Source organism: Cyrtonyx montezumae, unplaced genomic scaffold (genome assembly GCF_038088225.1).
Source record: "Cyrtonyx montezumae isolate F1298 unplaced genomic scaffold, pur_monq_1.0 scaffold_3, whole genome shotgun sequence".
NCBI lineage: Eukaryota > Metazoa > Chordata > Aves > Galliformes > Odontophoridae > Cyrtonyx > Cyrtonyx montezumae.
This window is the reverse complement of record NW_027072034.1, coordinates 107623828-107636063: the sequence shown is the minus strand read 5'-3', so window position 1 is coordinate 107636063 and position 12236 is coordinate 107623828. Positions and strand designations below refer to the sequence as shown.

General features: G+C 38.6%; 1 protein-coding gene across 8 annotated transcripts in view; it reads left to right on the top strand.

The window, feature by feature from the left end:
* ANKS1B (ankyrin repeat and sterile alpha motif domain containing 1B) overlaps positions 1-3822 on the top strand; it is a 197915-nt gene extending 194093 nt beyond the window's left edge. For 5 of the 8 annotated variants that reach the window (XM_065742736.1, XM_065742735.1, XM_065742734.1 and 2 more), the window contains 2 exons: positions 653-820; positions 1924-3822. In XM_065742736.1, coding sequence (XP_065598808.1) covers positions 653-820; positions 1924-2034 — 279 coding nt within the window. In that variant the 3' untranslated portion in view covers positions 2035-3822. The remainder of the gene's footprint in view (positions 1-652; positions 821-1923) is intronic. The other 3 variants (XM_065742741.1, XM_065742740.1, XM_065742739.1) reach the window with 1 other exon arrangement.
* The last annotated feature ends 8414 nt before the right edge of the window (positions 3823-12236 follow it).

Below are 12236 nucleotides of genomic sequence, written 5' to 3'. Positions count from 1 at the left end.
TTGACTGCGCCCTTGAAACATACATCCCAAGCAGAGCACTTACCTTAACACATACGTGGGTGCACAGCATCCACATCTGCACCTTTGTCATACATGTCTTGTCCTTTGGGGCACGTCACAGCAGATCTGGAGTGCTCTCCTTTTCCTGTGCTCCTGGGTGATGGCACTGCACAGTGTTGGGGCACACACCAGGAAGCAGCATGTTGGGCTGCCTGCCTTTGGGGCAGAGGAGAGGTCAGCAAAGGAGGTCTGAAAAGGAGCGAGGTGGAACGTCAGATACACGCAGTAGCGTCTAGTGGGTGGGATCTTGGAAGCAGCAGATACATGGTGAGCTGGGAAGGGGTTGGCAGTGAATACGCTTGTTCTAAGAGGTGGCACCCACCCACCCAACTCTTTCTTCACGTTTAGTGAGGCGTTTTCAAAGTCTTTAAAAGCAATTGCTTCCACTACAGTAGATTATGTTTAGATTGTCCTTAATTAATTAGAAATCTATTGACACGTAAATATTGCAGAGACTTAGGAAGATATTACCAGTGTGCTTTTAATTAATCTCAATACAAATCCGTTCTGTAGACTGTACTACTACACTTCTTTTATCTAACAACAACTCTGCCTAATCACAGTTTTAAATTTTGTTTTTGTTTTGTTCCAGAATTTAGCGTACGAAATCATTCTCACGCTAGGACAAGCATTTGAGGTGGCCTATCAGCTTGCACTACAAGCACGAAAAGGGGGCCATTCTTCAACCCTCCCAGAGAGCTTTGAAAACAAACCCTCCAAACCTATTCCAAAACCACGTGTTAGTATTCGAAAGTCAGTGGTAAGTAGAACGGAGTGGTGCATGCAAAAAACAACAAAACTCAGCTATATAGAATGAGCTAATACACATGTAGTTGTGCCACCTCTGCCCAAAACCCAGTAGGGTTGTGTCACTGTCTCACAGGCAGCCATTTGGAACAGTGCAATTGTTTCTTCAGTTTAAGAAGTCACTTGGGGAGTGCTGAGGATCACAGCCAACGCATACATCCAGAGCTATTCAGTTCCATAGTGTTTCCTGAGCTTGCATCAAGAAATTAATCTAGCACCAAACTTATGTCACTGCATGTGCAAATTGATAGCTTGCAAATTTTGTTTGATTTAGATATGATTGCCAAATGATTCCACCTAATCAAATTACAAATCCAAATCAATTTGTGATGATATTCTTGTCACAGCAAGCAACTTCTTTTCTTTTTTTATGCTCAGTAGAACTAGATTTCAGAACTGGGTTTCAATACACCTTCTCAACAATTCCTAGGTAATCAGAGCCACTCTAATAATTATTTGTATTTAAGTTGCCATCCTAGAGTGCACAGTTGACAGAGAAGCACTCTGTTATGATATAGGTTTTCAAAAATTATGAAACATTTTAAATCAAGCAAGAATGCAGACATGGTGTGATTTGATTCCATGCTGTAGCATATTCATTGGATATAAAGGAAGAACCATACTCTTACAGTTAATTCTAGGATGAGTGAGATATGTACACATGAAAGCATACTTCTGACTGTACACTTCTGAGTGCATTGCCACAGATTCTTCATCCACAGACTTTTAAGAAAGAGTATTTTCTGATGCTATCATGTGTCTCAGAATTAAAAGGACTCTGCAGAGTCAAGTCTTGCTTTAAATGTAGCATAACAAGCTTTGATGCTCTCTAGCTTGGGGATAGACACAGCTCTGATCTAAACAGTCAAAAGAGGGCAACCATCGGTAGGTAGATGGGAACGTAGACCCCTGCACTGACATGCTTTAGGCATTAGAAGAGGGCTTTGTTGATAAAGGGTTTGTCTGTGTTCAATTTTTCTTGAAAGAAAAAGCGTCTGCTAGAAACACTGTGTGCAAAGATGGTAACACGTCTGTATATTTGCATCTGTTTTAAAGCAGATAGATCCAGCTGAACAAAAGACTCTTGCAAATCTACCATGGATTGTTGAACCTGGACAAGAGGCCAAAAGAGGCATTAATACCAAGTATGAAACTACAATTTTCTGATACAAAACTATCCCCCTCTTCCTTGTTGTGCCTTGCACTCCAAGCAGTCACAGCACAGCCTTTCCTTTACGGCAATGTTTCAACCCAGCAGAGAGGAAGACTGCACTGTATGAGTGGCCTTGTAACTAACAAAAAAGGCTGATAGTCATTTCTGGTGATCTTCTTCCTGCAGCACTGACAGAAGAATGACACAATACGAAGACTTTTAAAGTACAGTCCACAAGAGGAGTGAGAAACCTTATTTTTCACGCAGTTCTCCCTTGTGACTCTGCCACAGTGCTTTCTTTGATTTCTTATTTCAGAATTCTACTTTTTAAAAAACAAAAGGTCTCTAAACTAACACTAATGCTGCCTGCAAGTAGGATATTTGATTGGTTTTTTATTTAAATCTTGGCAGTTTTTAATTGAAATATATACCAGAATTAATAAATAGAGTATTTGTGAAACCACTGAATTCATTAATATTTGCTGTGTTGAATAAAGAGCTCATTAAAGTGATGAGAAATTAGGCACCCTGATTTCTGTGTGCGCTGGTTTTATATGTAATCATTGGTGTCCTTTGATCCTCTGCAGAAAAAGGAGCCTCTTGAACTGTAACAAAGGATCAGAATTTTATGAATGGTTAGAAAAAAGGTATTAATAATGCACAGAAAACATTTATTAGATATTTTTATGGAAGAGAAGTACTATAGGAAAACATGAGAGTATTTATGGAAAGGAAGCCAGATTAATTATGACAAATATTGTTTGTTTTAAGGTTAATTAAACCATTGCTATTGAAGCATTATGAAAATTATAGAAGTTGTAGCATCAGTGCACTGGATGTTCCATGTGATCGGTCCGAAATGGAAGTGGAACAGTCATTCTACTCCACTTACATACAGTTTATGCAGTTTGACATTGCTATAGCCATGAATTCTACTCATTTTTAAGAATAATCTCAGTGGTTCTATACAAATAAAAAATTCAAAACACTAGATTTTGCTATCAAGATTTCTGCCACAGAAAGCTTGTTTAGTAGAGTGTTGATAAAATTCTACTGCAAAACATTTTCTAAATAAAAATAGCTAGAAAAAGAAAAAAATTCCAAAGTAATAAAATTGTTTTCATGGAACAAACGAGTTAAGCATTTGCTTAATATTTGATTAAATAATATTTACTTACATTTTCTTTAAAGTGTTTTAATTTTTTTAATGTCTGTGGAGTATTTGTATAATACCATGATGTATATTTATGTAGAACTGAAATTATAACAGTACAAATATCACTATAGGAGAAAAATGGCATTTTAACGTATATTGTTCTATCAAGTCAAATTGTGAATCATTTTGAAGTTCATTATAGAGGTATTGATAAATTGTGTGGTTGTCTTAACGTTTTTTTAATTATTATTTCGTATCCAGCTGAGGTTTTCAGTTAGAATCATCAGTTGGTAAATTCCAAAATTGGAAACAGAACTTTATTTAAACCTGATAATTGTATATGGTTTAGTTAAACCTAATCATAGCGCTGAGTGATGACATAATTTTAATACAGTATTCAATTTACTTGAACAAAATAGTTCCTTGTACATATTTTGCCTCTTCACTGTTGATATGTACGTAGTCAACTGACGGTCAAAAACTAACACAAAAATATGGTACCAAAAGGAAACCTGTATAGGAGAACAGTAAATAGTAGCCTCACTGCAACAAAACTTATGTAAATATGCTTGGGCTTCCAGTTATAAATTTTGTAATTTTGTCATTTATTTATATCCTATAAAAGCACACAAAATAAAATGAAGTTGTACAGTCCCCATGCTTTGTGTGTCTCTTGATCATTGCCAAAGGAAACAAAAGGGGCTCGGTCCCAATCACTGAACGGCCCTCCCTTCCCCCAGTTTCACTGAGCTTGTTATCCCACACAAACACAGGCATTGCTGTGGGGACAGTTTTGTTTTAGAATACAGATTTTGTTTACAGATGGCAAATACTTGAACGCCCTTAGTTAAATGGTCCTTCAGTGCACTACTCAACTGCTGACTTTCTGTATTTAATCACATGCTCTGAAGAATTGCACATGGAGTTGCACTCAAACACGTTCACTTCAGGCACCAGAAGTTCAAAAGTGGTCAGTTTTCAGGCCGTAAACTGGGGCACTGCTAAAGCAGCTGATTGACCTCAAAAACTAAAGGATGAGATAGGATTTGTAGCACAACTCCAATCAGATGTAAACAGAGTGAAACAATAGGAGAGCCTGGCAACTTGCAGGACAAATTTGATCTAGGTTTATCAGAGATGGCAAAGAGGTCAGGTGGCACAGTGAGCAGCTGGAATTAATTGGGAGCAATGATAAGGGGCAGAAGTGACTGAGGCTGACTAGCAAGACTGAAACAAGATGAAGTACTGGTAGGGCAGGCAATGAGCATGAAGAGGAAAGTCTGGGGACACAGCAAGGCAGTGTGGGAGCTCTCACAGCAAACAGACACTGCAGAAGGACAAGTAAGAGTTCACAGGCATAAGGTACTTTTATATTTGTAGAAACCTGGGATTTTAGAAGGAAGCATTTCCTACACTAACTGATCCTAGCACAAACCCACTGGAGGCAAATCCATTGGGTCTTCTCTAGTATGGGACAACATAAGTGTTCTTTTCTCCAGACCATAGAGGCTTCTCTGAATATAGGACACAAATCTGCACTAACCCAAAGCAGTTACCACCTGATCTTTAGTCCATTTTGGTGAAGGTGAACAGCCTAGAAAGTGAGGAGACAATAGTCAATCTTAAAAGTGAAGGTAGAGAAAAAGCCAGACACCTCCAAAAGATCAGAAAGTGAGGAAGATTGCTTTTCTTTTTTGCTACTCAAGAAAAGAGGGAAGAAAGGCAGTCAAGGAGAGTACATGAAAAAAACAGGAGCATTTGGCTGTTAGGAAAACAGGAGTTAATTACAACAGCTGCCTTCACTGGGAGGGTGGAGTGCTGCCAAAGATGAGAGGAGGTAGATTGTGCTTGACATGAGATGATAAAGAAACTGGAATCAAAGTGAGGTAAGTGTGAGCGATAAAGGATTTTGATCATTAGCAGTGAGGTCTCTAAAATACAAGAGAAAAAAGCTTCTGGGAAAACGAGAAAGTGCTGAGAAAACAAGGGTTATATCCTGTGTCATGCAACTGAAAGATTTTCTAAAGCAGATGTTGCATTTGAGACTGGACATAGTGACTACTCTAGTCTGGCCTGGCATTTATTTAAAGCCAAATAAGCTACAGCTCACAACCGAGAGGAAGATCCACGCATCTGGTTCTTATATTCTGCCCCTGAGTGTGTGTGAGAGGCTGCTTCTCCTGCAGAATCCTGATGCTACACACAGCTTGCAGTTTCAACCCAACCCCTCTGCATCACCAACTGGTATGGTTATAAGATGATGGCACTGGGTAGATAATTAGGAGGTCATAAATGAAGTTGTACCAGTCCTTCAGTGAAGAAAAAAAAACATGCTAGACAACTAATAAGCTTTCATGTCCAAAGATGAAACAGCATGTAGCTTCCATACCAGTTAAAACAGTTTGTATCATGTGCAGAACTCTCATCTAATTTTGCCCTAGTTTTCTTTCAGTATGTTCTACTCAGCTACCTGACTTCACACTTCAGTGAAGAATGATGTCTAAGATGTCATCAAGACAACAGTCAGAAATAGTAACTTTTTCCAAACTACAGACTACAAGCTCAAAGAATAATCATCTCTACACAGGAATTGAGTGGCAGTGACAAGCGTGTAACTGAACAATACAGCACAAGGATCAGAGACGATATTTAAATGAGAGCATAAACAAAGAAGGGGGATACCCATTATCTTATCATAAAGGCAAAGAGGACCAGTGCAAACAAGGAGATGTTACAAGAGGAAGGAAAAATGAATACTCATAGGATCTAGGTTCACAGGGAAAGAACTCCAAAGGAATAATCTCCAACAAGAAATCCTTCCTCAGTGCAGTCAGCCCTTAAATGAGTTCTAAGAGTGGAGCCAGGCTCCACCCTGTCTGGTCACACAGATGAATTGCCTTCACCTGTGCTCTCAGGGCAGACCGGGTATTTCCTTCAGGTGCTCAATAAGTGGTTCAGGCTGTGACTCTGCAGTCCCCATACAAAGACCAGCTGTTTTACAGCCCTTAAACAAAGGTAAACATTGTGAGGGTCTTCAACTCACTGGAAAGAACAATAGGGATATTACTCAGGCTTCCAGTCCATAATGCTCTGAAGCCATTTAGTGCTCTGTAACTTCTTTAAGGTGAACAAAATTCTTTGCTAAACGAGCTCAGTTATTGTTCCTGGCCATGTCACTGTCCCATTCATCCTTCAATACCCTGATGTTCAGTAACCTGAGAGCTCATAACCCAAGCTGGCTGGAGGTTGATCACAAGTTCACCTACCTGAGACAAATATGATTTGCCTGCAGTCATATCTTTCAATGGGATATGTATTTTGTAGAAGTCCACAGGTAAATTTTTCTTCAGTCCTACTAAATATATACATGTACTAACTACTGCCATGTCTTCCATTTTTCTCCTGTGGAAGCCAAGCACTTAAATTTCTTTGAGAATGTGGGTGTAGGTTCGGTGGTAGCAACTGGACAGAAAAAAAGGAGATCAGTATGTAAATGAAACAAAGTTCTCTCTGTTTTTGACACCCAGAACATAGAAAAGAAAACTACTTTTTAAATCAATCAAAAAAATCTGAATTCAAAACGTTTTCTGCTTAGGAAGAAGTAAAGACCTTGAACTGTTTCCTCAAATATAGAAGAACTGTTAAGAATTTAACATCATAAGCAAGTCTCTCTAGAAGATAGGTGCCTTTTGTCTTTTTTTATATAAACATGACAATTCCTGCCTTCAAGTCTGGTATTCTTCTGCCCCATGAACCTCTTCTACAAGTAATTCTCCAGATCCTAATCCATAGACAAATTTATTCTAATATTAAATGCTTTTTAAAAACAAAATAATATTTCAGCACAATGTTAAGGTTATGTTCAGTGACAGAGAGAACATGTCCAAATTTCAAGTCAGTGTATTTATCATCTCCTTTAAACAAGCATTAGGAAACTTAGGAATTTAGAGTGAGACAGAGGAAATCAAAAGTATGTTCCAATATGGAGTATATCCAAAGAACATTAACTTTATCCTATAGTGACACCGTGAGGAAAATGAAGTAGACTACACTGATTTAAAAGATACATTAGATACAGTGCAATCTTCATTCTTTTCCTGTGTTTATTGGGTAATGGCAATTGCTAGGATGCAGTATTAGGGGCTTGAGCATATCCTAAGCAGAAATATCCAGTCTATATATATAATGGAGGCTTGTTGACTCTACCCCTACTTATTCCTTACTTTTATGTTGCAAAAAAGAATAATATTCTGTTATACACCGTCTTGAATTATCAGTCCTGTATTGTGTGAACAATTGTGCATTAGAATTAAGTGAATCTACTGAAATCTACAGGTACCTGGAAATTATATATAATGATAGGAGATTAATTTAAGAAGATGCTACATCAGTTACCATGGCCTCTCTCACAACCACTGCGTCTCACTCAACTATATTTATGTAAAGCTTAAAGAATTACCTTGGCCAAATGCCTTAATCTCAGAAAATTAAACCGATTGCATTTCAACAAGGAGGGAAGAGACTACTAAAATGCCATCACTGTCCCTCAGCTGCTGATACGGCAGGAGAGCTCTTCAGCGAGAAGTACCTAAGCAATTCTAGCTGGTTATGCACACGTTCTGTCTCCTGTGCTACAGAAAAAGATGGGAAAAGATATCCTGCCAACCTGCCTTAGAGGAAACTGCTTCCCAGACAGAAGTCTTTTTACCTGTTTATACCACCTGTCTTTATCATGAATGGTATTCTAGATCATGAACAAAAAAACAAAATATCATGGTAAGAATAACATGGCCCATATTTTCAACCACCTAATACATTTTCTGCTAGTGCTGTAGAATAGAAGCTCTGTTAACTCAAAATATCATGTGATAAAGAATCGTATTTCCTAAAGAAATCCAAAGTTCAGGCATTGACATTGATGGGGTTAAAAAAAAACCCACAAACAAATCAATTAGATGTTTGCCAGTGGCACTAGACAAAACTAATCTCTCATAAAACCACAACCATCAGCAATACCCTGAAAAATGCTGTGATGTTCAGAGTAGATTCCACTTTTCCATATAACCCTAAATCTGCCATTCCATTCTTCCACTCTTTTACTGAGGACTGAATTCAGTCAGTGTTTCCCTTGGCCTACTTCATCAAACGTTAGAAAGGTCACAACTCACAATCCTTTAGACGTTACTCATTTTCTTCAATACATGATGAATTTTACCAAAAGTGGTACCCTTCATCTTACCCATCTCAGATGTTTGGCTATTTATTCTTAGGGTTTGTGGATTCCAAATTCTTTAGTTTGAATGAATGCCTCCATGCCGCCTGCTGAGATTATACCTTTCCTTTCTCCTGAGATTAATATTACATGGGTTAGATGGCATCTTATTTCAAACATTTTTTCTCTCAAAACCATAATTTCACAACTGTACCACGGTGATAAAAGGAATAAATTGCTACTTGTTAAGTGCATAGGTTTTAATTCTAAATGACCTCTTCTTTACTTTGATTGTCACTATTTCACTGAATGACATACAAACCCTAATCATTTGGGGTTTACTTCATACTTTACACTTCAATATAATAAAGATCTCGTAATATATTTGTCTGTTTCACTGCAGCTTCTGCACCTCTTTTAAAGGGATATCATGAAAGATCTCGTCTTTCATCTCATTCAATGGGTCCTTCAGATTTCTTTCCACTGTGGTTCCTTGGACCAACTCCAGTGATTCCCAGCTCTAACAAATTCTACATTAGTTCTATGGTCACAGCAATACCAAAAATTGCTTTGTTGGAAAAATCCTGAATCTGTAACTCCCTGCTTGAGGGGATATGCTGTTACATAATGAGTATGCAAGAGGAGTACAATTGGTGACACCTGGAAAACTGATGATTTTTACACATTGAATTTGGTTTCATAATTGTGTTATATAATACAGATTTCATAAAGGTTTGCTTTTCAAGAACTTCGAAGCTGATCCAGAACCAAGCGTGTGGGTGTTTTTCATCTCACTAGAGTTGATTTAACTTGTAAAATGGAGACTTAACTTTTTCTATTTTCCTTCGATTACATAAACATTCCTGTGAACAAGTCAGTAAGAATTGATGACAGATTTAGAGCTGCCTGGTGATAATTTATGAGCACTTTATGCTGGCCTGATTACCAAAATGTTTGTTATAAACTTCATTTGTTTAATGTAGCAAGAATCTCTCACGATCGAACAACTTGGAAAGAGAAGAATAACTCAATCATAGAATCATAGAATCATAGGGGTTGGAAGTGACCTCAAGAGATCATTGAGCCCAACCCTCCCTGCCAAGGGCAGGTTTCTTACTCAAGGCACACAACTTTCCAGCTCTTATGAGTTGTTATGAAGAATGCCAGTATTTCTTTAATATTGTTTTCAAAATAACCTCTAAAACTGGATTGGACATAGAAAAAGCAAATCCCAAGAATACAGAAGAGCAAAACTTGTCTTTCTTTTGGAAAACAAAAAGCTATTGACTATTAAAGTAAACAGACAAACCCTACTGTTTCGGATATTCACTGTATAAATATCACGGCCACAATTGCACCTTTACCATGCCCTTGTTATTCGCTTGCTGCAGCCACTCAAGTTTTGTCTTCACATCCTCTGGGGAAGAACTTCTGCAGTGCTCTTATTTGGACCAAGTCTTTGGGCTACAGTACCAAATTCAGATGTTCTTCCCTGTAGGTATTAACTGTGCTGGTATTTCTCATTTTTCCCCTCTGGGAGTCTTACCAGCCATGAATAGTCAGAAATAGTAACAAAGCATCTCAGTGGGAAAAACCACTTTGTTAGAATCTAAACCTTGTGAAATACACAAGTTTTTAAGCAGAAGATGTTCAGACTCTGACCCTCATACTGCTTGACTCCAAATGAGACAACCAAGCTTTGGTTTTGTGAGAAACAGGAATGTACCAAAGTTGAGAAGTTTTGCATTTGTTGATGACTACTTGAGGTATTCACCACTTGAAGCTCTCATTTTCTAGAGATCTCTGCTAAACAGCAACATCATAATCAAATATATTGTTTTCTCCCAAAAATTATTCCTATCTATCACAGACCTCAAGCAGCAAAGTAAGGCAAAATGAAAGTACAAGTGGCATGACTTGGAGGCATTCTAGTTTAATTTTTGACAAGCAGGAAGTTTAGTTTGTATGTAAACCAAAAATACAAACTATGGAAAGGATTATCATCTCTAGAGAAGGTGATGACTGCTGCCTGGATTCATGTTTTAATGACAAAAGCATCCTGATCTATCTTAATGCTTTGAGCTCCACACTGGGTGTCAAAAGGACTGTTGTGGTAGAACCTAGCACCAGCTTAGCACAACACAACTGTGTGCTCACTGCCTCCAGGTGGGGTGAGGGAGAGAAAAAGAAACAAGGTAAAACTGAGCTGAGATAAAAGCTATTTACTAAGACAGAAGAGGAAAATGGAAAGAAACGTGCAATGATAACAATATATACATATGGCCACAGTGTGATTACACACCACCTGCTGACTGATGCAGTTGCAACACAACTTCTACTGATTAACATCAGCAGCACAAGGTCTCAGCCCCGCTAACTGATGCCCAGGAAATCATTGTGGCCAACTGCCCACAGCTTTATGGCATTCCATATTATGCCAGTGGTACAGAACAACCCCACCCCTCATTCAGGCACTGTCCTGGCCACCCCCTACCAGAGGGCCACAAAGATGACAAAGGGTCTGGAGCACCTCCCTTATGAGGAAGCACTGAGGAACCTGGGTCTGAACAGCCTGGGGAAAAGAAGACTGAGGGGGAAACAGATAAATGCTTACAAATATCTAAAAGGGAGGTGGAAGGCAAATGGATGAGGCCAGGCTCTTCTTGGTGGTGTGTAGTGACAGGAGAAGGAGCAGTGACCTAAAATCTGAACGTAGGAAGTTTCATACAAACGTGTGGAAGAACTTCTTTAGGGTAGGGGTGGCGGAGCACTTGAACAGGTTGCCCAGCAAGGTGGTGGAGTCTCCTATGGAGATACTCAAGACCCATTTGGACACGTACCTGCATTACCTATTGTAGAGAACCTGCTTTAGCAGGGGCATTGCCCTCCATCTCTTGATGCCCCATCCAACCCCTGCAATTGTGTGATTCTGGGCAATTCTGGAGTAAGCTTCGTTATTAGGAAGTGTTATTAGGAAGTGTACCTAAATCCTGCAAAAGCATTTCATCATTTCAGCTAAATAAGAAAAAAAAAAATGACAATCCCCCATTAATTAAATTTTGTTGATTCTATTTGATCTGGCATTACAAGAAGTAATGAAAGCATGAATGTTCAATCAACAAAAATTGCTTCTGGTCAAACTTTCTTTTGTGTCTTTTAAAACACATCTAAAGCATCAAAGAGAACAGCAAATCATCTGATGGCAAAGCAGCACTTCATTTTTGTTCAAATGAACTGCCCTAACCTATTTAATTTTTTTTAAATTAAAGACACTGATGTCTTTGTTAACCCCTATCTTAAAGGTTTTTCATTAATATTTTATCCTCTTCCAGCAAATTGTATCTGTTATTTGGTTCTTCAGACTTTCTTGTCACTACATCTCCTTCCACTGCAGCCATGAAGTCTTACTAGTCAACTCCATCTATTTGCATGTGGATACAGATACCCTCACTCCCTTAATGCCACCTTCTATGAAGCACAGCTTCCTCAGTTGCAACAAGTACAATGGCATCCTCCTGTGCTGTCATCCTTCCAGAACAATTCAAGAATGCATTATTTAGTCCTCACATTTCCAAGATTCTGTATTACTTGCTGGCTATTTGCTTCCAAATTGAAAATCTCTATGAACTCCACTCTTCCACATTTTTCTATCATCAGAGATTTGTTAACATTGTCACAGAAGACAGCCTTCTGCCCTGGTTTCTCATGTGAAGAAGTTATCCTGTATTTTTTAGGACTCTTAAGTTCTGACTAACGCGGTCTGGTGGAGTACATACAGCACAGCCTACACGTCAAGGGACTCTGTGGCTGAGAGGACCATCCCACTGCTTGAATCTTCAGCTCTTCAG